The sequence below is a fragment of the Panthera leo genome, chromosome D4 (assembly GCF_018350215.1).
Source record: "Panthera leo isolate Ple1 chromosome D4, P.leo_Ple1_pat1.1, whole genome shotgun sequence".
NCBI classification, from domain to species: domain Eukaryota; kingdom Metazoa; phylum Chordata; class Mammalia; order Carnivora; family Felidae; genus Panthera; species Panthera leo.
Window position 1 is genome coordinate 88,778,690 of NC_056691.1, and position 27,064 is coordinate 88,805,753.

General features: G+C 46.3%; 1 protein-coding gene across 9 annotated transcripts in view; it reads left to right on the forward strand.

Annotated features, from left to right (window-relative positions):
- The first annotated feature begins 481 nt into the window (after positions 1–481).
- The window catches only part of NUP214 (nucleoporin 214), a 93,566-nt gene continuing 66,983 nt past the window's right edge, over positions 482–27,064 (forward strand). For 2 of the 9 annotated variants that reach the window (XM_042913514.1, XM_042913517.1), the window contains exons 1-14: positions 483–666; positions 3,114–3,309; positions 3,610–3,761; positions 4,612–4,810; positions 6,019–6,089; positions 7,265–7,328; positions 8,035–8,138; positions 10,072–10,178; positions 10,819–10,885; positions 14,164–14,290; positions 15,246–15,407; positions 19,628–20,075; positions 21,674–21,846; positions 24,175–24,272. In XM_042913514.1, the coding sequence (XP_042769448.1) occupies positions 622–666; positions 3,114–3,309; positions 3,610–3,761; positions 4,612–4,810; positions 6,019–6,089; positions 7,265–7,328; positions 8,035–8,138; positions 10,072–10,178; positions 10,819–10,885; positions 14,164–14,290; positions 15,246–15,407; positions 19,628–20,075; positions 21,674–21,846; positions 24,175–24,272 (2,013 nt within the window). In that variant the 5' untranslated portion in view covers positions 483–621. Of the gene's footprint in view, positions 667–3,113; positions 3,310–3,609; positions 3,762–4,611; positions 4,811–6,018; positions 6,090–7,264; positions 7,329–8,034; positions 8,139–10,071; positions 10,179–10,818; positions 10,886–10,957; positions 11,189–14,163; positions 14,291–15,245; positions 15,408–19,627; positions 20,076–21,673; positions 21,847–24,174; positions 24,273–27,064 lie in introns of those variants that run through there. The other 7 variants (XM_042913521.1, XM_042913520.1, XM_042913516.1 and 4 more) reach the window with 6 other exon arrangements.

Below are 27,064 nucleotides of genomic sequence, written 5' to 3' on the forward strand. Positions count from 1 at the left end.
GGAAATGATTACCCTGGAAGGAGCCAAGCTGATCTCTGGTGCCCTTTACCCTCTCATTTCAGCCTTCCTGCTCAGACACGGAAGAGTCCTCCGTGGCCCCACCCACCCACTTTTCGAACCTGTTCCTCCACACCCCCCTGCAAAGCCTCTCTCAAGAGCTGCCCCCTGGAAACGTCTGTCAGGTTTCCTAACTCCTCTCACTCGGGAACTGTTAGTAACCACCTACACCCCAGTGTTAATGTGAGGTCTCAGCGGCACAAAGGAGTAGGGGGAACGCGAGCAGGCGCCTCGCAACCACAGAAACCAACAGGCAGCCAGCCCGCTCCAGCCTCGACGCCGGGGGCGGGACCTGGGCGCTTCAGGGCGCAGGCGCGTCCGCCCTGGGGCCACGCCCCCTCGCCGGCCAATAGGAGGCGGTGGCCAGGAGAGCGCGCGACTTCAGGAGGTCCTTCAGTCACCGCCGACTGGGACGTATGACGTCACCAAAGCGCGCCGGAAGTGCGGAGTCTGCGGAGCGCAGCCTGCTGTGAAGGAAGGAAGTTGGCCCCGGAGCGGCCTGGGCCGTGTGGGCAAGGCCGCGGGCGGCAGCAGCGGCTGCTTCGGCCAACAGAGGGTGGCGCGATGGGAGACGAGATGGATGCCATGATCCCCGAGCGGGAGATGAAGGTCAGAGACTGGCCGGGGCCTCCCTCCCTTCCTTATTCCCGGCGTCGCCCTGGAGCCCCGCCGAACGCCGGAGCGCGGGGGCCGGCTGTCCCGCTTCCCGCTTCCTGCTTGAACATTTTACCGCGTTCAGAGCTCTCGCCCGCGTCCTGGAGCGGGCTGCCGTGATTAGCCCCACCGAATCCGTTTTCTCGTCCCTGGTTGGTCTTGTGCGCGCCACTTGAGTTACCCTAGTTACTTCCACGTGGTGGTCGGTCAGAGTAGTGGTAGTAATTGCTGTTTAAGAGCGTTCTCCGTGTGCCGGACACTGTGGTCATAATCAGCGCGGCAACCCCGCGCGTAGCTGTTCATAACGAGGAGCACATGGAGTCTGGGGAAGTAACTTAACCCAGAGTCACGTTTGACAGGGGGGCTGAAATTTAGGTGGTGGTTTCTGTTTTTATTTTTTAAGACCCTCTCGCCTCCACTTTCCCTGGTCTCCTTTTGTGAAGTGGTCCAGGCTTGCGTAACGCGGAGCCGGGGTTCGCCACCTGTTTTACGAAACCTGTAGCGACGTGGAATAGGACTATTTTGGTATTGGAAATAAGCGTAAGGTCAGGCAACGAAAGAGAGGGGCAGGTGATCCAAATGACGGTTGTAAGTAAGCTGCAGGAAGCGTTTAGGCGATTGAAGACGTCCCTGAAATGTGTTTAGGGCGTAGTAATCCATCCCATATGTCGAGTAGTGATTCCCCCTTGAGAATGTCACCGGGGGGGGGGGGGGGCCGGAAGGCGCGGGGACCACCCGCTGAGAGTGTGCGGATTTCTCAGATAGGCTGGGGCAGAAGGGAAAAAAAAGGTTCCAGAACTACAGACTTAGAAGATGATCGTCTCCCTTTGAGTTACTGATTATACCAGAAAGGAAAACTTCCCTGGGACCCTTTGTCCCACCGGCTCTCCACACACACGTGACCGTGACTCAACTAGGCTATTTGGGATTATCAGGATGAGAATTAGAAAAATACTGAAAATTTCATTCTACGCCGGCGTGGTCTCATCTGGAAAGCTGTGTTTTTTTTCTGGTCGCATACTCATTTGGCATTAAAAGCATTTCAGTTACTCTTTCAGCAACTATGAATAAAGAGCAAAGCTAAGGAAATTGGTAAGTGGAGTGTGTTAGGGTTCCCATACAAAACACCATACACGTACAAACATGTTAAGCTGAGAAAGGCTGTCTTTGGCTTTTGCCCTTTCGGAACATAAGCAAAAGGGGGTTCGCCTCCTTTTTACCAAAACCTTGACGTAAGATCCATCTGGAATTCAAGAAAAAAAATCAACACATCTGGTACAACGGAACATAGTGATTGGTAAACCTATGGAATTCTCACCGAGAGGTGACACCCACTGAAAATCGTCTTTGTTTTTTTTTTTTTTTTTTTCAACGTTTATTTATTTTTGGGACAGAGAGAGACAGAGCATGAACGGGGGGAGGGACAGAGAGAGAGGGAGACACAGAATCGGAAACAGGTTCCAGGCTCTGAGCCATCAGCCCAGAGCCCGACGCGGGGCTCGAACTCACGGACCGCGAGATCGTGACCTGGCTGAAGTCGGACGCTTAACCGACTGCGCCACCCAGGCGCCCCGTGAAAATCGTCTTTGAAGGCATGTAGATCAGTTCGCGGAAGGCTGGGTGAGACAGGCAGTCAGGAGGTTGGGGCAGGCTCCCAGGCCCTGGAGTGCTAAGGAGCGTGCAAATGGACGGAAATGGAAACGGAATCGGTGGTGGATGGAGGTGGCCCAGGATGTTGCACAATTAACGGGGCACTTGTGGGAGTAAAGCAGAGCGTTGTGAGGTGAGGCTGCAGACGCAGACAGGTCAAGCCATGCCTGGCCTTAACAGCCTGTGCTAAGGGCTTTGGACTTGTGTTTGGATGTCCTCAGAACACCTAGGTAGGCTTATAGGTCTTGACTATTAAGAGATTGGCCATACCCATCCTTTTCCGTGGTGTTTTGTTTAGTATCTGATGCAGGTAAGACGGCTCCTGGGACCCGGTCGTCATTCTGTGGTCATCATGTCCACGTACATGTTTGTCAAGCACCGCACTGGCAGTTCAGGCTAACGGCGTAGTTGGGTGATGCCTTCGATATTTCACAGCAGTTACTGAGGACTCCTCTGGGTCATGAGACAGTACTTACCGTCAAGCAGGACAAGATTATGAATGATCAAGTACAGCACCTGTTTACTGGTTAGGGCAGTAAACTAGGAGTTCAGAAAAGGAAAATACCAGTGTGAATTGGATTAGTTAAGGAAGGCTTCGTGAAAGAATTTTTAAAACGGTATTTAATTCGATAAACGTTGCTAGGTCCTCTGCCGGGCACCGCAAACGGCTGGGTTGTACTAGGATTAGGGCTGTTGGACTATCATGGAATATCTTTTCCCGGAATTGACCTTGGTTTCATCCTTGACGACAGGATTTTCAGTTTAGAGCCCTGAAGAAGGTGAGAATCTTTGACTCCCCTGAGGAGTTGCCCAAGGAACGCTCGAGTCTGCTAGCCGTGTCCAACAAGTATGGCCTGGTCTTTGCTGGTGGAGCCAGCGGGTTGCAGATTTTTCCTACCAAAAATCTTCTTATTCAAAATAAACCTGGTGACGATCCCAACAAGATAGGTAAGTTACTTATTGTTTGTTGCCTAGTGGAGAGAGGGGTGTAGTGAAGGAGTCTCTTTCCCAAGAAATCATTCTAGTATTAAAATTAAAGTGGCTGTGAATCTTCAGGTTGACCCCCAAGAAGAAGTTCTAGGCAGGAAGCCTTTCTGCTTGTTCTGCGTGACTAGGCTTCAAAGTGCGCTTGTATGTTTATGTAGATGTAAAAATTGTTTCACATACACCTTAGACCTGGTAAAGTGGTTACAGCTTCTGCTTCTGCTTTGTCTTTTTTTTTTTTTTTTTTTTTTAATCTTTTCTTAGTTGATAAAGTTCAAAGCTTACTGGTTCCTATGAAATTCCCGATACATCACTTGGCCCTGAGCTGTGATAACCTCACACTCTCCGTGTGCATGATGTCCAGTGAATATGGCTCCATTATCGCTTTCTTTGATGTTCGCACATTTTCAAATGAGGTAAGCTACTGGCAAAGGGTAGCATCAGCATGGGACCTACAAAATTTGTCTGGTATTGAGTCATAACCTAGAAATTCTTGGTTGACTCTGGGAGTCTTTTTTTCTAGATTAAAGTAGGGGTTTAAAAAAATGGCATTAACTGTGGGATCTTAGACCTTTGAGATAGAAAGGACTTCAAGAAATTCTTCCCTAATACCCGCCCCAAGGTGTTTTTTTTCTCACTTACAAATGAGAGAGCCCACGCCCAGGGAGCTTTAGGTGACCTGCCCCAAGGCTGTAGAGTTCATAGTAATGTCCGAAGTTCCCATATCCCGGTCTCCGGCCTCCTCTGGCAGTGTTCTTCCATTTCTAGCAGTTTGGGAATGATATTGTCAATAATCTGAGTATTTACACTGACTATGTGCCAGGCCCTGTACTGGTGCTTTATAGGCCTTGTCCTCGTTCCTAAGTACCGTGGCCTCACAAAGTAGATGCTGTTGTCTTCATTTTATAGATGGAGAAATAGTCCCAAAGAATTTAAATGTGCAAGGGTCCAACACCATTAAGAAGCAGAGCCAAGATTTTAATCTAGTGTTTGCTCTTTACTGATTATTTTGCATTTGTGTATTCCCCTGCTGGAAGTTCTTCCAGTGTGCTAGGATAATTGACTGCCATTTTCAAAGTTGTGTTGAAATTGTCTGTAACAAATAGATTGCTGCATAGAGCTAATTTGTTTTTGTCACAGTCGTGGAGGAAAGTAAACTGTAATTTGAGAAAAAACTTGCATATTCAGTAATTTTCTTCGACTATTAAATGTCTGTGTTTATTAATTTATCAATTTATTTTTGCTCCTGGGCATTTGTTTTAAAAGGCTAAACAGCAAAAACGCCCATTTGCCTATCATAAGCTTTTGAAAGACGCAGGAGGCATGGTGATCGATATGAAGTGGAACCCCACTGTTGCCTCCATGATGGCAGTTTGTCTGGCCGATGGCAGCATTGCTGTCCTACAAATCACAGAAACAGTGAAAGTGTGTGCGACTCTCCCTTCCACGGTGGCAGTAACATCTGGTGGGTAATAAAGGCTTTCACTCCGTAACATACAATAATGGTAATCTATTTAAAAATTAATTTCTGGAAATAAAAGCAAATGGGGTTTTTTGTTGTGTCTGTTGTTATTTGGTAGAACTGGAGAGTATTCTTTATTTCCATAGTTCACATTCTTAAAGCCAAACAGCAGACAGGATTTAACTTGAATGTGTGTAGCCGTTCTGGAGAAAGAAATATTTTGGTACGGCTAGTTTAGAACTGTGTTTTTAATTTTTTGTTTTATGTTTATTTTTGAGAGAGAGAGCATGCGCACGCTCACACACACACACACACACACACACACACACACGTGCAAGCGGGGGAGGGGCAGAGAGAGGGAGACACAGAATCTGAAGCAGGCTCCAGGCACTGAACTGTCCGCACAGAGCCCAAAGTGGGGCTCGAATTCACGAACCTCAAGATCATGACCTGTCCGCCCACAGCCCAATGTGGGGCTCGAACTCATGAACCGCGAGATCATGACCTGAGTGGAGGTCGGATGCGCAACAAACTGAGCCACTCAGGTGCCCTCGGACTGTTTTTGAGAATGATTGTTTCTGGATCCTAAAGAGTGGTGGATGGTACACTGAAAGCCATTTTGTACCTTCAGGGGCAGACTATTACCAGTGTCAAACAGGAGTAAGAGAATGATTTCTCGATACTTGAAAACTTTTTCTATTCTCCTTATCTAAAGACTACAGAGTCTTCTGTACCTTCCAGCTTTCTGGACAATACTCCATTGACAAAACATTTGGAACAGTCGACTTAATGGCCCAGTGGTAAATCATAATTGCTTTGTATCATCAGAATGATCTTTAAAAAAATTTTTTTAATGTTTATTTTTGAGAGACAGAGAAGACGAGCGGGGGAAGGGCAGAGAGAGACACAGAATCTGAAGCAGGCTCCAGGCTCCCAGCTCTAAGCTGTCAGCACAGAGCCCGACGCGGGGTTCAAACCAATGAACCGTGAGATCATGACCTGAGCTGAAGTCGGACCCTTAACCAACTGAGCCACCCAAGGGCCCCAATTTTTTTTTTTTTTACCTTTGTTGAAAAAAGATGATCCTAGAGTCTTCCATGGGCTGATCAGGGAATGGGAAGTGGTGATTAAATGGCTGTTTCGGGACAGATCTCATTGGTTTGCTCCATTTTCTTCAGTTCCTAATTGACAGCATTTTCTTCTTTGCTCAGTGTGCTGGAGCCCCAAAGGGAAGCAGCTGGCTGTGGGGAAACAAGATGGAACCGTGGTCCAGTATCTTCCCGTAAGTTGTACTTCAGAACAGTTCGTAAGTTACCCACCTTTGGTGGGTAGTTTGGGGTCTCGCTGGTGTTTCTTTGTCAAAATGTGATTCATGCTCGTTACGACAAATTCATCAGTACACAAGCAAGCAGGAAAGAGGGGAACTCTTCCTGTCTGTCCCATAGTCTTTCCAGAGGCATACTCTGTTTTCTTTAGCGGTAGCCTCCAGACTTTTCTGGATGCTTTTACAAATAGTCTGCGTGTAGATGCATTATACATCTGTTGTACACACTGATAATAACGCTTCACGGTGTTCCCTGGCTTTACATTCCCAGTACATACTATAAGAATGTTCCATCAAAACGGTGATAGCATTATTTGTCAGCTAGCTGAGTCCATCTTAAAGGTTCAGTTTCTCTAATTATAGAAACTAGAGAATGGATGCTCCTGTCACTCTGTCACCCCCTCCCTGTGGTCTTCCTGGGATAATATTCACAGATACTCTGCAGTATAATTTTGGCAAAGAATCCATATATTTTGGGTCGAGCGTGGATGGCAAGGAGGCGTTCGTAGGCAGTGCTGAGACCTGTGTTGCTGTGAGTTCCTCCTTGAGATCCCTTCTCTATGGGGTGTGATAGCAGTGGATGTCTGAGTTTGAGGTTGAGGGTTTACTTCTTAGGGTATCGCAGAAAGTTGTTATCTGAAAGTGGGTATATATTCCGTCAGGGCGTTAGCTTGTAAAAGGATAATAGGATTGGCTTAATTTTATGGGCTTGCTCTTTGCCTTTTTTGTTTTAAATGTAATCATTTTCAGAATCCTTCTTCTGACTCTTGATCCGTGGAGCCACTTCATTCTTCGGAACGGCTGGATAGTAGTCCGCTCTGTGGACGCGCCATAATTTACTCCCCCGTCCCGCTATTGCTGGCTGTCTGTGTCAGCGTGGGTGGCTTTGCTGCCATAAATGGTGTTGCCTTGCGCATCCTCCCTCTACGCCTGCACGCATTCTTGAGAGATTTCTGTAGGTTGGGGTGCTGGATGTAGGCATTTCCTCTTCCCTGTGCTGTCTCCTGGCTGGGAACATGAAACCTAGTGGTTTCTGGGGAACATGCTGGATTTGATGGAGTTTCAGCGGCTCATGTGTGTTTCATTTGACACTCTTTCCCCCCCCCCCCCCCCCCACCCCAAATCTCTTTCAGACTTTGCAGGAGAAAAAAGTCATTCCTTGTCCTCCGTTTTATGAGTCAGATCATCCTGTCAGAGGTAACCCATCTGCTTTTCTTTTCTTTTTTTTTTTTTTTTTAATTTTTTAATGTTTATTTATTTTTGAGAGAGACAGAATGTGAGTGGGTTAGGGGCAGGGAGAGAGGGAGACACAGAATCCGAAGCAGGCTCCAGGCTCCGAGCCGTCAGCATAGAGCCCGACGTGGGGCTCGAACTCACGGACCGTGAGATCATGACCTGAGCCGAAGTCGGACGCTCAACCGACTGAGCCACTCAGGCGCCCCACCCATCTGCTTTTCTTACGGGGCCAGCCTGCCACGAGGTGACACTGTATTACAGAAATGTCAGATCATGTGATGTATCTATACACCCGCCCAGGGAAGTGTTAGTGCCTCCTGCGTGAATACTCTCGTTATCACCGTTGGCCGGTTAAGTCAGCACAACAGCAGTCCTCTGGTAGACACCCGTGTCTCATGGTACATGATAGTAAATGGATTCTGACTTGTTACTAGGATTCTTTCAAAATTTGCCCTGATCATAATCCACCAGGAAAAAAAAAAATCCCACTTCAGGATGGATTTGGGCTTCCTGCATCTTTGTATCTGTGAATTATATTTAGTCAGTAAAATCCGGACCTTTGTCAAAACTATAGTCCTCTGACTTTTTTATCCATGGGCTGTTAATTTTTTAACACGCAGGAGCTATTCCCAAAGTGAGATGCTTTATCAGAGTGTGTGTATTTCAGTTCTGGATGTGCTGTGGATTGGTACTTACGTCTTCACGATCGTATATGCTGCTGCAGATGGGACCCTGGAAACTTCTCCAGATGTGGTGATGGCTCTCCTCCCGGTACGTTTGTGAAAGGGACGTCTTTGTTCTTTGACAGCCACAGAGGTCTTCTAGTAAAGGTTAAGGCTTGGGCTCCAGCTTCCTTTTGCTGGCAACGGTGGTACGACTTCAGGCATAAAACTTGGCACCACGGGCCGTGGGGGCCAAAATGATGGTGTCTTCTTTTTTTTTTTTTTAATTTTTTTTCAACGTTTTTTATTTATTTTTGGGACAGAGAGAGACAGAGCATGAACGGGGGAGGGGCAGAGAGAGAGGGAGACACAGAATCGGAAACAGGCTCCAGGCTCCGAGCCATCAGCCCAGAGCCTGACACGGGGCTCGAACTCATGGACCGTGAGATCGTGACCTGGCTGAAGTCGGACGCTCAACCGACTGCGCCACCCAGGCGCCCCAATGATGGTGTCTTCTTACAGCATAATCTACCGTTTAGTCATAAAGCGAAGAAAATCATAAAGCTTGCTTTCGCTTACATTGTAAACTATGAGTCCTGGTAGGTGTCAACCTGATAAGGGTATTTGATTGATTGATTGATTGTCAAGTTAGCTAACATAAGTGTGGTCTTGGCTTCAGGAGCAGCCGATAAAGATATTTTAGAAAAGCAAGAAAATACCTTGATTTTTAAAATTCTTCCACTTGTTTATACTTAACCAGATGTTTATCAGATGCCTGCAGGGTGCTAGGCACTGCTTTAAAGCTGAGAATACCGTGGTGACTGAGGCAGGGTCCTTGCTTTTGTGGGTCTTCTATTTCTAACGAGTGTGCTAGTCATAGTCAGTAAAGAAGTGCAGGTCAGGGAATGACAAGGGTGAAGGAGGGAACAGCGAAGGGTTCGGGCGGATAATGACGGGGCTGCAGTTCAGACTGGGTGCGCGAGGAAGGCCTCTGAGGAGGAGCCCTTTGAGCGAGAATGGAATGACCTGAGGGAGTGAGTCATTTTGAAAACCGGGAAGAACATTAATAACAAGATCTACAAAATGTGACTACGTTGCGGGGACATTTAAAAAAAGACAAATGAGGCAGCGCATATACTTTCCAATCAGTACTGGTTTTCAAAGTCCATAAAAACATTTAAAACTACATAAATAAATGTCTAAATATAACAGAAGTGGGAGTCGCACTAGATCTGTTTCGCAGCCTTGTTTCAGTGGTAAATCGTAAGCATCTTTTGAAGTCCTTGAATACCATCTATATTTGGCTTTTTGGACAGATGATTTATTTAGCTCTTCTTCCGCTCCTGGATCCTCAGGTGGTTTTCAGTTTTCCTGTTTTAAGGAATACCACGATACGTCCTTTGGTGTACATTTTATGTGATTGTGTTTATCTTGTAGGATAAATACCTGGAAGAGAATTTGGTTCAGTGATATATGCTCTTGTTGCTAAGGTTTTGAAAACATTGCCAAAGGATCTTCTAGAAAAGCTACAGCAGTTTCCATTCCTGCCACCAGCGTGACTCCCAGTTGCCCCAGATGAAGTCCTTATTTGAAGAGCCCGTTAAGATGTTCTGTTCCCAGGGAGAATATCAGCTCTGGCATTTATTGATTCTTGGGTTCCATGTCCTGGGCTAGAAGCTTTATATGTGTCATTTTGTTTCACACTTAAAACCGCCTTTGACGGCAGTGGAGTGAGTTCCACAGGCCCACTACGTGCATAAGAAAACGGTATCAGAGAGGCTGCGGGATCTGTCCGTGCCTGGCCCACAACCAGAAAGTGACAGAACAGCGTATATACAGTTCGGTTCAGTGGCCACCATTCCCGTGCCTTGTACTACTCCACTCTGCCTTTATATCGTGCCTGTGGACTTGGACATAGATTTTTGGGTGAACTTTTTCATAAAACTTAAATGGTTTTGTTTTTTGCGATCCTTAACTGTGTAGAATGAAAGAAAAAGTGCACATGGGATTTTTTTTTTTTTTTCTCCTTTTGTTTCTGGTAGAAAAAAGAAGAAAAGCACCCAGAGATATTTGTGAACTTTATGGAGCCCTGCTATGGTAGCTGCACGGAGAGGAAACACCATTACTACCTCAGTTACATTGAAGAATGGTGAGCCGAGAGCCCGAGAAGGGTTCCTCCTCTCTCTGTCGGGTCCCACCTGAACCACTTGGTTCCCACGTTGAAACTCTTTTCTGTAGGAAAGGAGAATGGAGAGTCGAGGTGCCCCACACATATTTTCCTCTGATGCTGGATAATGTCTCTCTGACTCCTGTTTCCCCAGTCTTGAATTATCTCCATCGAATACTCACTGATCCTAAAAACCCCGTTTTCTCAATAACCCCGGTGATGACTTGACGACGATACTGATATGTAAGGAACATATTAAAAATTTCCCTCAGAGCAAAGGGCTTCCTCTTGAAAGGTAGATAGCTTGAAGCAAAGCTTCTGTCCGGAATTTCACCAGATTATTCTGTTGACAGGGCGATAGATTTATTGGAAATTCCGACCTGATTTTGTCATGTCTCTCGGAAATGGTCAGGCAGTTGGCCGGCTCTCCAGGGCTTTATCCGGTGAACTAAGGTTAAGCTTTGTATCTAAAATCTTCTCCCCTCTCGTCAGCCACGTAGGAAACCTCACCTTCCTCCTTGACGTCTTGAGGAAGTCCTCATGGACGCTACCTCAGGCTCAAGTCGGGTTAGAACTGTTGCTGTGTTTTAGTTTAATGGCCTTCCGCTTTTATTTTTCCAAGGGACTTAGTGCTGGCAGCATCCGCAGCTTCAACAGAAGTCAGTATCCTTGCTCGACAAACAGATCAGGTAAATTTCACTCGCTTGTCGCTTCTCCGTGATACTTTTCTGAGAAAGACTCTGGAGGGAGTTAAAACTATGGTGAAGGTTTAGATGAAGCCACGTCCCTTTGAATGAGTTCCTGGGTGACAGCAAAGCTGACGCTTCGCTGATGTGACCGAGCGCCTCAGGCCAGGTGGCTGAGATGTCACAATGGACACATGTGGGTTTCAGACTCCACTGTCAGCCAAAGCCCTTCTGTCCTTTCTGGATCCGCTCTTGATCTGTGGAAACATACGATGAGGTCTGCTGTCAACGGGAGCACGCCTCGATGTAGGAGGTTTTTCTGCCTTGTTTTGTTTTATCACCTTTATTTTTTCGCTCTTGCTTGAACCTGCCCCTTCATTCAGTCAGCTATAACCCATCCTTGATTAATGGAGAGAAACATGCAGATCATACCAAATTATGACTCATCAGGAATATTTTGTTTCACTTTGGGGCCGCCTAGGTGGCTCAGTCGGTCAGCTTCCGATTTCTACCAATTTCGGCTCAGCTTACGATCTTGTGGTGTGGGGGGGGCATCGGTTCGAGCCCTGCATCGAGCCCTGCGTGGGGCTCTGTGCTGACGGCTTAGAGGCTGGAGCCCGCTTCAGATTCTGTGTGTCCGTGTTTCCCTCTCTTTCTGCCCCTCCCTTGCTGTGTTCTGTCTCTCAAAAAAATACATTTTTAAAAGTTTTTAAAAAGGGAGGCACCTGGGAGGCTCAATCGTTTGAACGTCCAACTTCGGTTCAGGTCCTGGTCTCACCATTCAGGAGTTTGAGCCCCGTGTCGGGCTCTGGGCAGAAGAAGGCTCAGAGCCGGGAGCCTGCTTCGGAATCTGTGTCTCCCTCTCTCTCTGCCCCTCCCCCACTCACGCTTTCTCTCTTTCTCTCTCAAAAATTAATAAACATTTAAAAATTAAATTAAAGAAAAAGAAATATGTTGTTTCACTTTGAAAAACCACCAGAAAGCTAAAAGCCCATGCAAGTAAGTGCCCACCTCCTTTCTTGCACTTCGTCCTCCTTGCAGACGAACGACGTGGGCTGAGGTGGTTGTGACGCCATCCGAAACTGTGGTGGGTTACGCGGAGTCACCACAGAGCAGATGTGCTGAAACGGAAAAGTTTTCTTGAAACTGGCGCCTGGAATTTTAAAGAAAAACTTTTTTTTAAGTTTGATTCATTTATTTTGAGAGAGAGAGAGCGCATGAGCAGGGGAGGGGCAGAGAGAGGGAGAGAGAATCCCAAGCCAGCTCTGCACGGTCAGTGCAGAGCCCAACACAGGGCTTGAACCCGTGAACTGCGAGATCATGACCTGAGCCGAAATCAAGAGGTGGACGTTTAACCGACTGAGCCACCCAGGCATCCTGAACCTTGAGTTGAAAAATGTCTCGTGCACCCCACACACAGATACATATTTCTCACCAACCGGTCAGTATTTACCCATCATTGTCCACATGGCCAGGTGGTCCTGTGCGTGGCTCTCGTGGCGTCTAGGGTGGGCCACTTGGGGGTCACAGGCTGAATGAAGCGGTCTCCTCTGAAGTCTTTGATCGATTTCAGTGACAATTTCTTAATATCACGATTTTATGTCCCAACACCCTTTAAATATACTTATGTTTTTGTTTCTTATCAAGACAGTTTATGTATGTGGTTAAAAAATCAAATTCTAGAAAAGGCCTTATAAACGAAAAAAGTCACCCCTGCCCTACCCTGTCCTTATCCAGTCCTGTTTAGAGGACTTTTTTTTTTTTTTTTTCCAAACTTGTAGCATGTTTTTCTTTTAAAAGCTAACCTCCTTATCCCTAAGTAATACTCTGCCTTATCACTAGATAGTGATTATTAATTTTAGACCTTCTTGGCTGTTGTGGCAGGTGAGGATATAGCTCACTTGAGGCCCTGAAATCTTTGTCCTTCCCTTACTAGGGTTACAGTCCTATTGTAGTTTCTTCTGTTGGCTGGCTCTGCAACTATAAGTAACATTTTTTTACCTTCATTTCTCATGACATCACCATACACGGTGAAGTTCTCTGACCTTGCACTTTGTGGGAGGAATACCTTCTCCCCAACCCTTGCGTTCAGCACACCTTCCCCCACTCCTGCCTTCCAGCTCTTGGCATTCTGTGGCTCGTCTTTGGTAAAATCAAAATTGGTATTGTTCGCATTCTGTTCCGTAGTGATTATCAAGTCTTCTTTATTTTGAAAAAATTTTTTTTAAGTTTATCTTGAGAGAGAGAGGGAGAGCATGAGCGGGGGAGAGGCAGAAAGAGGAAGAGAGAGAATCCCAAGCAGGCTCCACACTGTCGGTGCAGAACCTGATGCCGGGCTCAAACTCGCAAACTGTGAGGTCACGACCCGAGCCAAAACCAAGAGTCGGACGCTTGGCCGACTGAGCCACGCAGCCTCCCCCAGTCTTCTCTATTTTGTGTGTAGATTGTTTTTCAAAGTTGACATCAATTTTGTTTACATTATTATGAATGTGACTGTTATTCACACCATTGCAAAGTCATGGAGTACGACTGCGTTCCCTTTCCTCACAGCTTTTTACTTTTCTGTTATTCATGGAGCATTATTATTCCCCTTTGATTCATGCTGCCCAGTTTGGGTCAACACTGAAAGTTAGACAAATGTGATTTTTAAAAATCAGAAGTTATTTATTGGCAGGAATACAGCCCACTCAGGCAGACAGGAGCAACAGGGCAGTTTAGGGGAAAGACGTAGTGGTTTCTCAAGGACCCCAAAGGCAGGAAGGGGGACCAGTGTGAGGAAGTGATGCCGCGATCTGGGAAGACAGGAACTAAGGGTGCTTCTGTCTCCGTGGATGAGCAAGCATAGAGCATGTGGCCAGCTTTATTAGCCACCTTGCGGAAGACCGCAGTAGCCATCAACTGGAGGTCCTGGTCCCGGTCCCACATTTCCAGGGGCAGCTGCTGACTGGTTGGTGCAGGTATGAGATTCACCCACCGTATTTCGGAATCTCCCTGGTTGGGTTGGACGGTCCCTCGGAAAGTGTTCATGATAGCGGTTATTTATTCCCGAGGCAGAGACTTGGTATACCAGGGGCAGATAGGTTGATTTGGAATATTAACCCCTCACTTGCTAGGACGCTCATGGCTTTTAGACCATCTTCCCAGATTTCCGACTCTAGTCAGCAAAGAAATCGAAACCGAGAGGTTTTTTTTCCCCTTCTCTTCTATTTGAACAATGGTAGGAGAACCAACGCAGAGCTCTTACCAACACAGCGTTTTCACCTTCTGCTTCTTTCTTCCAGGTTAATTGGGAATCTTGGCTCCTGGAGGATTCTAGTCGAGCTGAACTGCCTGTAACAGACAAGAGTGATGACTCACTACCCATGGGAGTTGCCATAGACTATACTAACCAAGTGGAGATCACCATCAGTAAGTGTGGTCCGATGTAGTTTAGTTGCTGATCACGGTTGGTATTTAAATCCCATTCTGTGGGTTCGTGACAGAATCTACGCTGCAGGGCACTTTTAACTTCTGGTAGCCCATTTCCGCTTGAATGATACAGAGTGTTTGGTGATGACACTAGCCTAACTTGACGGACACTCTTTGACAAGACGAGTCAGACCGTGTGTGTGTGTGTGTGTGTGTGTGTGTGTGTGTGTGCGCGCGCGCGCGCGTGTGCGTGCGTGCACTTCAAACCGTAGCAGCGCTTGGTTTGAAGACACAGATTAGAATGGACACCTCAAGCACTTGGCTTCCCAGTCGGGCCTGAGTCTGTGCTCTGAGTATGTCTTCTCCCCGGCTGAAGCATGGCAGAGCTGTGCTGCGAAATGTGCGAGGGCAGTGGAAGACCGGAGTTCCTCCCCTTTCCCTAGTCGGGTTATTTGGTCTTACTAGCTCATTTACTTTGATTCTTTTCCAGTCTTCACTGACAAACTGTATGCTTATGACTCAGCTGTCAATGAACATACAGTAGTTTGACTCCCCTTTCTGCGTCCTTCTGTGTGTTTTCCAGTGTCTGTAGTCTGTCACTTTTCTGCTAGATCAGCCCCTTCCTAGAGATGCCGGTCTCGGGCAGGGGAATATCGTGAACACTGAGACACGCTTGTAAAGCTCGCGGGAGCCTAGGGACAGTTGCGGCTGCCACGGGACTGCCAGAACTGCCCTGCAGGGTCCAGCAGGGTAGGGGCGGTCAATAATGACAGTAGCTCTCTTTAATGAGTTGGTGCCTGAGAGACTGTTCAGATATGAATCGGAACACGGGGGCTTGAGCTTTACTGTTGGGATGAGTCTGTTCAGCCCCTTCTTGCTTGGGGCGGTCTTGCCCTTCCCGCCCAGGCCCTTCATGACTTGGCTCTTTTTTCACTTCCGTTTTCTTTCTTAACAGATGACGAGAAGACTCTCCCTCCTGCCCCAGTTCTTATGTTGCTTTCAACAGATGGTGTGCTTTGTCCATTTTATATGATCAATCAAAATCCTGGGGTCAGGTCCCTCATCAAGACGCCAGAGCGGCTCTCATTAGAAGGAGAGCGACAGCCTAAGTCGTCAGGTGCGTGCCTCTTCCTGCGCTGGAAGTTGGGGAGTACCGTGGGCTTGTTCTGGACTATTCCCAAGGGTAAAAACTGTGTGGGGATGTGTCGTGGTCCTGTTCATCCGCTCGTTCCGTCTTCATGAGGCAGGGACTGACTTTTCCTTGAACACATGCGCATTCTTGCTTCCCCTTGCCCACAAGCTTTAGTCTTTGACCTTGACTTTGGTGAAAGGGAAGCTCGGCCCAATGGATCCCATCAGGTCATTTAGCAACAATATCCTGTTATAGCGCCCTGTGTTATAGGTCTCAATCCTAAAGACGTTCGTCCGAGGGATTAAATATGTGATTGTGCATGCAGTGGCTGTCACGTAACTGTTACTGGTGTTGCATTTGTTGACAGCTAGTGGAATATATTGTGAAAAAGTGCTATATGCTTTACGATTCTTTTCTTATGAGAAAAAAACATATATACATACGTATTTAGGGAAAATACTAGAAAAGTGTATATTAAAATCTAAATAATGGTTTTTATCTGGGTGGTGGGAACATGGGATTTTGTTTTCTTTTTGTTCATATTTAATTTTCTTTAGGTTCCCCCCCCCCCCCCGCTTTGAAAATATTACTTAAGTAGTATACGTTTATTGGCAAAAAATTAGAAAATACAAAATCACTTAAGAGTTCCTCAGACAGGGGCGCCTGGGTGGCTCGGTCGGGCGGCCAACTACAGCTCAGGCCATGATCTCACGGTCTGTGAGTTCGAGCCCCGCATCGGGCTCTGCGCTGACAGTTCAGAGCCTGGAGCCTGCTTCTGATTCTGTGTCTCCCTCTCTCTCTGCCCCTTCCCTGCTTGCTCTCTGTCTCTCTCTCAAAAATAATAAACATGAAAAAAAGAAAAAAGAAAAAGAGTCCCTCAGACATGGGGGTGCCTGGGTGGCCCAGTTGGTTAAGCATCCAGTTCAAGCCCCACATCGGGCTCTGTGTTGATAGCTCAGAACCTGGGGTCTGCTTTGGATTCCGTGTCTTCCTCTCTCTGCCCCTCCCTCACTCACACTCTGTCTTTCAAAAACAAACATTAAAAAAGAGAACAGAGTCCCTCAGACATCAAACAATAGCCGTAGTCTGCATTTTGGGGCATATTCTTCATGTATGTAAATGCACGTATATAAACACTAATACGTATTTTCAGCTTTTTCACAGTGACAGTGTTTCACTTGTGAGAACGAAGTATAAAACTTTTGAAAGGGGGAGTGTTTCATATTATCGAATTTCACCACTCTTCTCTTTGAATTCTGTGAATATATAACTTTCAAGACTTCTCTGGCTAAAGAAGTGCATAGTGTGATCAATTCTCTATCTAAGAAAAAGCGTGTTGACCAGTCGGGGTGGATAAGGTGGACAGTGTATTTTCTTGCTGCTTCCCGATGCAGAGTGAGTTGTTCATAAACAGAACCACTCAAGACACTTGGACTCCTGTCACTTGGCAGTGAGTCCCCAAGTAGTAAACCAGGTCACCACATAGACTATGATAGCAGGGGACCTCATTGTTTATAGTGTGTGTGCTCTTTGAGTGTTTTTTGGGTTTTTTTTAAGCTTATCTATTTATCTTGAGAGAGAGAGAGAACGCCCATGCACGTACCAGCAGGGGAGGGGCAGAGAGAGAGAGAGAATCCCAAGCAGGCTCCGCACTATCAGCACAGAGCCCCATGCAGGGCTCGAACTCATGAACTGGGGGGGTCATGACCCGAGCCAAAATCAAGAGTCGGACACTTAACAGACTGAGGTACCCAGGCACCCTTGAGTGGGTTTTGCCTGAAGTGCTCATGAGTACCACAGGCTACCTACACTTAGTTGTGCGGGCTGGTGACAGGCAGTGCACCCTGGGAAGTTGGGAGCCTGCAGGGTGACATCTGTTTCTGAGCACAGTTCAGTGTGAAGGGCTTCGCTACTAGCCCATTAAACCCCCGAGCACAAGCGGAGGCCAGTTTCACTGTTCACCTTTCCTAGAGAAAGCCCCCTCTTGCATCCCGCTTGATCCAGAGGGGACAGCCAGATGAGTGGAAGAGGGCCATCGAAGGGGGAGAGAGTGGCCCGCAGCTGTCGCTGAAGCCTAGGTGGCGGGTGCAGAAGGCATTAATGGTTCCGTCCGTTTCCACTCTGCCGCTCCACGGATGCTGGGTTGAATGATCAGAAATGCACGAGGGTTTGCATGTGCTGGGTTCTGTTTTCAGGGAGAACAGTGCCTCTGGTGTCTTTCGGGTCTGGCACGTACTTTTCACGTAGGTCTCCTGAACGTGCACGGAGGCGATGAACAACGTATACGTTTGTGTCTTCAAAGAAGCTTGCAGTTGCCGATTCCGTCTTTATTGTGTGAAAGAAGTAGTAACAATAAATTTGCATTATGGTTCCGCTAAAGTGGCAATTTCCTGGGGTCTTCGTTTTGACGTAGTGAAGATAAATTAATTGCCATCTCAGTTTGGAAGAATCAAGACCCATTAATATAAACGTGTGGGCAGTAAATATTGCTTTCTTACTTACCGAGTTGTTTAATTTGGCAGTTTAGTGTGTTACCTTATAGAAAGTTTGGAAAATAGAAAAAGATTTAAACCTGTCTTCTCTTGTAGTGTTTTTGCATAAACATCTTTCTTTGTAGTTGTAAAGTATCATATACATCATTAGTGTGTAGATTTTTAATTTAAATTGTGTTTCCTACGTTCTTAATCTTTGTGATTCTTTGAAAAGAGCGACTGCTTACTCTTCCATTGGACATCTTTTACCATTTGTGTAAAAAGACATTAAATGTCTTTTTCCTATTTTAGGTTATTTTTGTAGGCTTTATTCTTAGAAGTGGGATGACTGAGCCCATTTTTTATGATTTTTGAGACATGATGCTAAAGTGTTTTCTAAAAGATTGTGCTCAGTTAGGTACCTAGAGATAAAGGTTTCAGGTTTATTTTACCCTTCCAAACATAGGGGATTGTACATATTTAAATTTTGATCATTTAGAGAACAATCAAAAATAGGCCTCATTTACATTTGCATTTCTTTGATTAGGCAGATTGATCAATCATGTACTATTTTGCGAATTAGGTTCCTGGATCATATCAGAGTCTTGAAATTTCTTTATCACAATTTGTATGAGCTTTTTAAAAAATATAAAACATTGTCGTTTGCTACAGATTTTTTGTTTAGTTACCTTTTAGTTATGTAACTGTCTTTAGACAGTCAAATATATATATATATTTTTAAGTTTGTTCATTTATTTTGTGAGAGAGAGGGAGAGAGAGAGAGTGAGCAAGCAGGGGTGGGGCAGAGAGAGAGACAGAATCCCAGGCAGGCTCTGTGCTGGGCTTGAACCCATAGACCACGATATCATGACCTGAGTTGAGCCTAGATCAAGAGTTGGACGCTTAACCAACTGAGACACTTAGGTGCCCCTAGGCAGTCAAATCCTAATCTTTTCCTTTGTGGGTTTTTTTTTTGTTTGTTGTTTTTGTTTTTGTTCGGTCATTTCTAAATTATAAGTTGTTAGGCTCTCAGTAATTTTTCTCACTTTTTGCCTCCTTGGTTTTGAAATGTACATATACGTGTGTTTATATATGTAGATATCTTTAATTTATCTGGACTTGCTTTTAGGGACTATTATGAAGTGGGAGTGGAAGTCTGACTTGAAGTTTTCTCCTAATTGTTGATGAAATGCTGAATGGTTTGTTTTTCACTGTAACATTAAGAGATACATTTCCCTTGCTCTGGGATTCAGCTGGGTGTCCATGAAGTCCTGTTAATCTAATGCCTTTCCTTGTTTCCTTTTCCTTTCAAAGTTGGGTTTTTGGTTTGTTTTGTTTAATTTACTGTTTTTTTTTAAGTTCGTTTTTTTATTTGGGGGGGGGTTAGAAAGAGAGGGGGAGAAAGAATTCCAAGCAGGCTCCACCCCCAGGGTGGGGCCCAACATGGGGCTCAGTCTCATGACGGTGAGATCATGACCTGAGCTGAAATCAAGAGTCTAACTCTTAACTGACTGAGCCCCCCAGACACCCTCCCTTCAAAGTTTTGTTCCTCTGCCCATGTGGAAAATTTGTTACGGAAAGTCTGTCAACCCCACTTTTCTCTCTCTCTTTTTTTTTCCTCTTGAACTAGGACAGTTGTCTCCGACTTCATTCTGCCACGAGCCCTGTCATGCGGACTTCCATGATTTTGGTGCTAATTTCTCCCTTCCTTTTTCTCCATTTTGTTCACTGCAGGGAGTACCCCCACCTCTCCAACCTCCTCTCAAGCCCCGCAGAAGCTCGACGCTCCAGCAGCCCCTGCGGCCCCAGGCTCTGGTCCACCTCCATCGCTGGCCACTCCCCCTTCCACCTTCTCTTTGCCTTCTGTTAGAGTCCCTGCCGTGTTCTCCTTTGGTTCTTCGTCCCTGAAGCCGTCTGGTTCTGCCACAGGGGAGCCCCCTCCATATTCCAGTGGTTCTGGCACATCTGCCTTCTCTTTTGCTCCTCCTCCTCAAGCCTCCGTAGCGTCCACCCCCATGGCCTCTCCCATGGTGCCATCCGCCAGCACGTTCTCCTTTGGATCATCGGGTTTTAAGCCCACCCTGGAAAGCACACCGATGCCAAGTGCGTCTGCTCCAAACGTAGGAATGAAGCCCTCCTTCCCACCCTCGACCTCTGCAGTCAAGGTCAACCTTAGTGAGAAGTAAGTAGCACTTGAAGAAAGAGTGGTTCTGCTGGAGCGTGCGTGGAAATATCACGTGTTAGTCACTGGGAATAGTCACTGTGAGTGGAGTAATGAATAGATTGCCTCTTTTTTCCTGTCTTCCAAAGTAATACTTGCAAATGGTAAAAATTCAAACAACATAAAAGGTTTGCATTTAATCAGGGGACAGAGTCCAGAAGAGTCTCTTAGAATCTCTTGTTTTTAAGTTATTAGAGGTTTATATTTAAGTGCTCGTTTTTGCTTTTTTCAGATTTAAAATGGAGGAGATACTCCTTATTTTACAAAATGAGGCAATAAGGAGCATACACCCTGTGCGGGGAATGAATCTCTTATAGCCCTTTGCCCCTGTGTCCGCCCTTCACTCTCTGAACGGCTTTCTGACAGCCACCGCAGTAAGCTGTGAAGTTGTACACGCATCAGGTGACTCTCCTGCGTGACAGTCACCGGGGGCTTTTCATTGTTCTTCGAAGACTGTCCAAACTCCTTAGCATGATCCTTCACTTTCCTCTCCATGTACGTCCCCACCCACCCCCCCCCAGCTCACTCCTATCCTGTTATTTAACTTTGTCTCTGGCTGCGTTCTCCCCACTGGAATGCAAAGCCCCTTGATGAAAGTGATCCCTTGTTCCTCGTGACGCTCCCATCCCTCCCCCACTCATCTCTGCTACCTCTTGTCGCCATGGACGTGGTGCTGGCTGTGACCGCTGCTGCTGCCGTTGTCACTGTTAATATCAAGTCACCACACAGCCACCCCACCCTAACAGTTGCCTGGTATTCCATTTTGTCACTGTACCGTGAATTATATGGCTGGTCATCTGATGCTGGACGTTTACATTGTTGACAGACTTTGCCCTGTGGGTAAAGCTTAATTTTCCATTCCCGTAAGCATCCGAAAGACAGTGATCTCCTTTCGTCTTTTTCACTCCCCAGAGGAGGTGATCGCCCAAAGCGAGTTCTCAGTGATTTCCTTGGGAGAAGGAGAATACCAGCCTCTCCTAATAATGGAGTCCCAGCCTCTCTTTTTTCACTTATCAGTATTTCATGTCCTGATAAACTTCATTTCTCCTTCATGTTAACTACTACTTACTTTCACAACGCAGAGTACTAACCACTATATGACCATGGCGCGCCACCAGCCCGGTGACAACTGCTACTTATTTTCATTGAGTGGTTTGCTCCTGAATACACAGAAGATCATTGGTTCCTTGGAGCGATCCCCTTTTATAAGAAATAGCCAAACATTGCGGCGCCTGGGTGGCCCAGTTGGTTAAGCGTCCGACTTCGCTCACGTCACGATCTCACGGTTTGTGAGTTCGAGCCCCGCGTCGGGCTCTGTGCTGACAGCTCAGAGCCTGGAGCCTGCTTCAGAGTCTGTGTCTCCCTCTCTCTCTGCCCCTCCCCTGCTCACACTGTCTCTCAAACATACGTAAACAAACAAAAAAAAAAGAACCGAACATTTCTGTTTCACAGAGGCAAAAGCATAGGGATGGTAAGTTGTCCCTCGGTAGCAATGCTCAGGACCAGTGTGAAGGAGCCTCGGTGCGGGCCCTCCTCATGCCGTCGGACCGCCGTTTCAGGTTCACTGCCGTGGCTCCCTCCAGCCCTGCCGTCGGCTCCCAGGCTGCACCTGCGACGCTGTCGTTCCCCTCTGCCTCCAAGCCGGCTGCTTCCGGACCTCTCAGCCACCCCACGCCCCTCTCGGCATCCAGCTCTGTGTCGTCAAAGTCCTCGGTCTCTCCCTCGGCATCAGGTATGATTTTAAGGAAATCAGCCCTGAATTCTTCCATTTGCCTGTTTCACTTGTTAGGAATCCTAGCTCACGTAGTCAGACCGGATTATTTTTTCTTGCTTCCTGTATCTCACACTAATGTGCTGTGACGCCCGTACTCTGGGGAGGATTGCAGTGGCCTCGACGCTGCCACGCTCGGCCCTCTGACCTTCCTCATGGAGCCAAGTGTACTTGGCGATTCAGAGGCGGCGTCTCATTGCGTGGCATCTGTCCTCCCGTGCAGCCTGCCCGACGCAAAGGGCAGTTACGGAACAATTCGTGGAGTTGGCGTGAAAGAGGAAAAGCCTGTGGTGGCTGTGAAGCTTATCGCCCCTGATGACTGTCTTTGGGTTTTCATACCCAGCCCTACTGTAAGCACGTTTACTGAACGCAGGTTGTAAGTGGTGATAGTTACCATAACCAAGTTGAATCCAAGTGCGTGGTAAAACTCCATGAACAGACGTGCCTGGCCTTTCTTTTTTTCTTTCATCCTGCAGAAAGGTTGCATAAATTGTGTAATGAAAACCGGGCCCTTCGCCAAGGCAACGCTTGGTAACATTTTGCACCGTTTGCTTTGTGTCTTTATTTTTTAACATGTATTTTTTTCCTAAGACGTTGGAGAGTTCTTCGCGGGCCCTTCACCCCTAAACACGTTAAGCCTAAACACGTTAAGCGTGTATCTCTCAAATACAAGGGTACCTGGTACATTAGCACACTCAGGAAATTGAACAATAATCTGATCGGTAGCCCACGTTGACCTTTCCTTGGTTGTCCCAATAGTGTTCTTTAGGGCTTTTTTCTCTCCAGTCAAGGAACACGTATTCTGTTTTAGTTTTCTCTCTTTAGCATTAGTGTCACACGTTTCTTTGCCCTGTTCCTCTTTCTTAGCATTGATGTTCGTGAAGAGGTCAGGCCAGTAGTTAGGGAGCTGGCCCTCAATTTGGACCCGATTGTTTCTATAGGACGAGATTCCAATTCAACATTTGGGGTGGTCATACCACATAGGTGATGTGCATTGCATTGCACGATCTCATTTTGTCCTGACATGCGTCATGTTTCCTTGCTTATGTGGTTAGGGTGGTGTTGGCCAGGTGTGGGTTATTTTCACCAATGCCAGAGATAATACCAGACATGTTTGGGTAGCCGTTTGGTGTTTGAGTGTCAGGAATAATGTCGTCTTGGTAACATCCTGAGCAGGCGTTGAGCCGCCAATTCCTGAAATCCTCTCTCTTACCTATTGCTCAGGAGAGAAGGCTGCTTTATGGAGTTTACCAGAATCCCCTCATTCCAGGACTTTCCCTCAGATTCTGAAAGACAGACCTAGAAAGTTCAGGAGACTTGCCTTAGTCTTTTCACATCTGTTTTCAGCGTAGGAGAGAAGATTTGAACCATGATGAGCGTCTACAGTCTCCTTTCGCACCGCTCACCACCCACATCTCGCTGCCCTTCCATTGCCATTATTTTCTTTTCTTTTCTTTTCTTTTCTTTTCTTTTCTTTTCTTTTATTTTATTTTATATTTTATTGATTGTTTAAATTTTATTTATTTTTAAATTAAGTTTAATTTTAATTTTACTTCATTTATTTTTAAGTAGGCTCCACAAATGTGGGGTTTGAACTCACCACCCCCAAGATCAAGAGTCACATGTTCCACCCGATGGAGGCAGCCGGGTGCCCCCTGCCATTGTTTAATTCTTAAAGTTTGGAGGGTCCTAGGTTATTGGATCGCAACCTCAGTAGCATGCTAGACTCACGGGGGGATCTCTTCCCTGACAGTTCAATCAGGCTCTCTGGAGGTGAGGTTTAGGTGTGAGTTTTTGGTGTGTTTGTTTTCTAAATGCTCCCTAGGGGAGTCTAAAGTGAAGCAGAGCAAGGCTTGTTCTAGAAGCTTCCAGGAGCTTCCTCGAGGGTCCTGAAGACCCTGCGAGTTCTCACAAGGTGATGGGATTATTTAAACTTTGTTCCTCATTCTCAGAGGTGCAGCAGGTGCCTCTGGGGAGTAAGGATGGGCCAAATGGCCAGCCTCCTGGGCCTGCACGAAAATGCACATGCCTACTTTCAGAGACCTTCCAGTTTTATCTGCTTTATAAAAGAGTTTCGTGTCCGAAAATGTAATACGTGTTTTTTAGTTATCTTGGAACAGGCTAATAAAAACTGTGGACATCATTCTTAGTAACAGAAATCATAAGAGGGGGGCCAGGGGCACTGGGAAGCTTTTTTTTTTTTTTTTTTTTTTTTTATTTGAGTGAAGGACACATACGCTGAGAGAAAGAATGGGAAGAAATGCTGTTTTCACGGCCTTCTTATTCCAGCAGGGCGGTCTGCTCAGGGCAGCCTGGGCCCAGTGTCCTCAATGGTACAGAAGTCACCCAGGATAACCCCTCCGGTGGCAAAGTCAGGCTCTCCCCAGGTATGTTGAAACTCAACTTACAATGCTGTGTTTGTTCATGCGAACAGTCGTATGTGTTTATTATAAAATGGGTGTTCGTGTTTTAGAATCCATATCTTTGAAATAGTACTCGGGACTACGTGACGGGAAATACTAGAACATGAACCTTGAACATTTGTAATGTGTGCGCATAAAAGCCATTTATCTCAGCCCCAGAGCCTTAGCATTGTCTGCTCTTCTGGTTCCTGAGCTTGTCCCTGCTGTGCTGGTCACTTTGTTGTATTCTCCTTATGTCTGAAAGGACTGTAGCACCTGATTTTTTTTTTTTCTCATTTCCAAAGTAACCGACTAATCTATCCGGGGTCCTCTGTTTCTGTGGCTTTCCATAAGATTTTGGTTTATTTCACTTTTTTATTAATACATAATACACATGGGGGAAAAAAATACACCCGTACACCAGCTGAATTCACCTTGGCAACCAACCCCCGGATGAAGAGATGGAACATTACCAGAATGCCAGAATTCTCCCTCATGTATGCCCTTCTACTCATTCTCCTGGCCCAAGGGAGCTCCCTGCTATGACTTCTAACAGCATAGCTTAGTTTGGCCTATTCATACCTTCTCTGAAATGGGTTCACACGGTATTCTTTCTTTTCTTTTCTTTTCTTTCTTTCTTTCTTTCTTTCTTTTAACACAGCGTGTATTCTTGTGTTTGGCTCAACATAATGTTGAGTTGGCTTTACAAACATAGTGTTTGTGAAATCGATGCGTATTGTTGTGACGGTATGGAATTCATCGGGTGGCTGTGCTACAAGTCTTTATTCTACCCTTGACACGTCTGAAGAGCTTCCGGGTTTAAGTCACTGCGAATAGCGTTGCTGTGACCATGGTAGTTGATGTCTTTGGGTGAACATACGTATGCATTTCTGTCGGGCATACACCTAGGAATGGAATTGCTGGGCCATAGAATATACATAGATTTCTCTTTAGTAAATTCCCACCGCGAGTATATAGCGGTTCAGCTGGTCCATATCCTCACTAGTCTTTGTATTTTTCATTTTTTTATTGTTGCACTTTATGATTTTAATTAATATTTTCCTGATGACCGCTAAAACTGAGCCCTTTTTCCATATGGTTTTGGCCAATTGAATATCTTCTTTTATGGGGTGTATGTCTCAGTGACTCGTAAGAGTTCCTTGTCAGGTACACACGCACATACACGCACACATAATGCAGATACTTTCTCACTCTGAATTGTCTTCATTCTATTTGTGGTTTCTTTTGATGACTTAATATAGTTCTTGGTACAGTTCAGTATATCAACTTTTGTTTTATGATGAGTGCTCTTTGTGTTCTATTTTAGAAATCACTTCTGGTTCCAAGGTCCAAAAGCTTCTTTCCTATGTTGTTGTTGCTTTTTTTAAATTTTTTTTTTTTAACGTTTATTTTTGAGAGAAAGAGACAGACTGTAAGCAGGGGAGGGGCAGAGAGAGGGAGACACAGAATCGGAAGCAGGCTCCGGGCTCCATTCTGTCGGCACAGAGCCCGATGCAGGGCTCAAAGTCACGAGCGGTGAGATCATGACCTAAGCTGAAGTTGGACGCTCAACCGACTGAGCCAACCAGGCGCCCCACGCTTTCCTATGTTTTTCTAAAAGCTTTATTATTTTACTTTTCATATTTAGATTTATAATTTGTCACCTCCGTTTATTTCTATGGTTTGACTTAAAGAGAATTTTAGGTCACCTTCCCCACTTGATTATTTGCATGCCCTCAGGACCGGAGTCATGGTTTTTGCTTCTTTTTCCCAACCAGCCCCAATCCTGCCCACGGCATGCACCCATACAGGCATACGGTAAACGCCCAGGTGACGGGTCTAGTGTTAGGCATAGTGCATGGCACATGGTATTTACTAGATAAATGTTTGCTGTTTTAATGGTTGCTCACGTAGTCTAAAAATTCTCTGTTAATTGTTGCAGATATCAAATAATCTAGAAGCCATCTCTGTAATGTCTTCTAACGTCCGTACGGCAGAATCCTTGATTTCTGTCTCCCCCACAACCATTCCAGGTCGTTTGCTCAAGCTCCAAACCGAGAAGTCATTCTAGATTTCTCTATCGAACAGAACCTCCCCTTAGTCCTTACTAGTGGAAGGACTTGTCATCTGTGCTCTGGTGGGGTGTGTGTGTGACCTAAATCCACATCTCTGTCGCTCCTGCTAATGTCATCTTTCAGGCCATTGTCCTCTCTTGCGTCGTTACCCTCCTGACTGCTCTCCCTACTTCTTCTCCTTCTCACTGATATCTATGCTCGATTTAACAGCAGGAGGGATCTTTTAAAATCGTAAAGCAAAGAATAAGCTCTCCTGGGACTCTAAGAAGCTTCCCGGCGCACTTAGAAAAACATCCAGACTCCTTGCTTTAGTTGTACGTGACCCACCCCTGCCCTCTCCACCTTCCTCCCTGACATCACTGTGCCCACATTTACTCTCTGCCCCCAGCATGCCACACGTGTTTCGTGCCTCGCATCCTTTGTGCTTGCTCTTCTCGCTGCCTGGAAGGTGCTTCCCCCAGAACTTCCCGTAGCTGTCTGCTCTACCTCAGGGTTCAGTTCGGAGACTGTGCTCGGTGAGGGCGTTCTGGGCCATCTCACCTCCAGAAGCACCCCCTTTCTCTTTTGCCATGTCACTGTCACCAGCTGAAGCGTTTACTTCTTACCTGTCTTGGCCCAGGAGACGTTAAGTTCCACGAGAGTAGGGCCCTCCTCCGTCTTGTTCACCCCTCTCTCCACTGTCTAGAACGTGCCTTACACCAA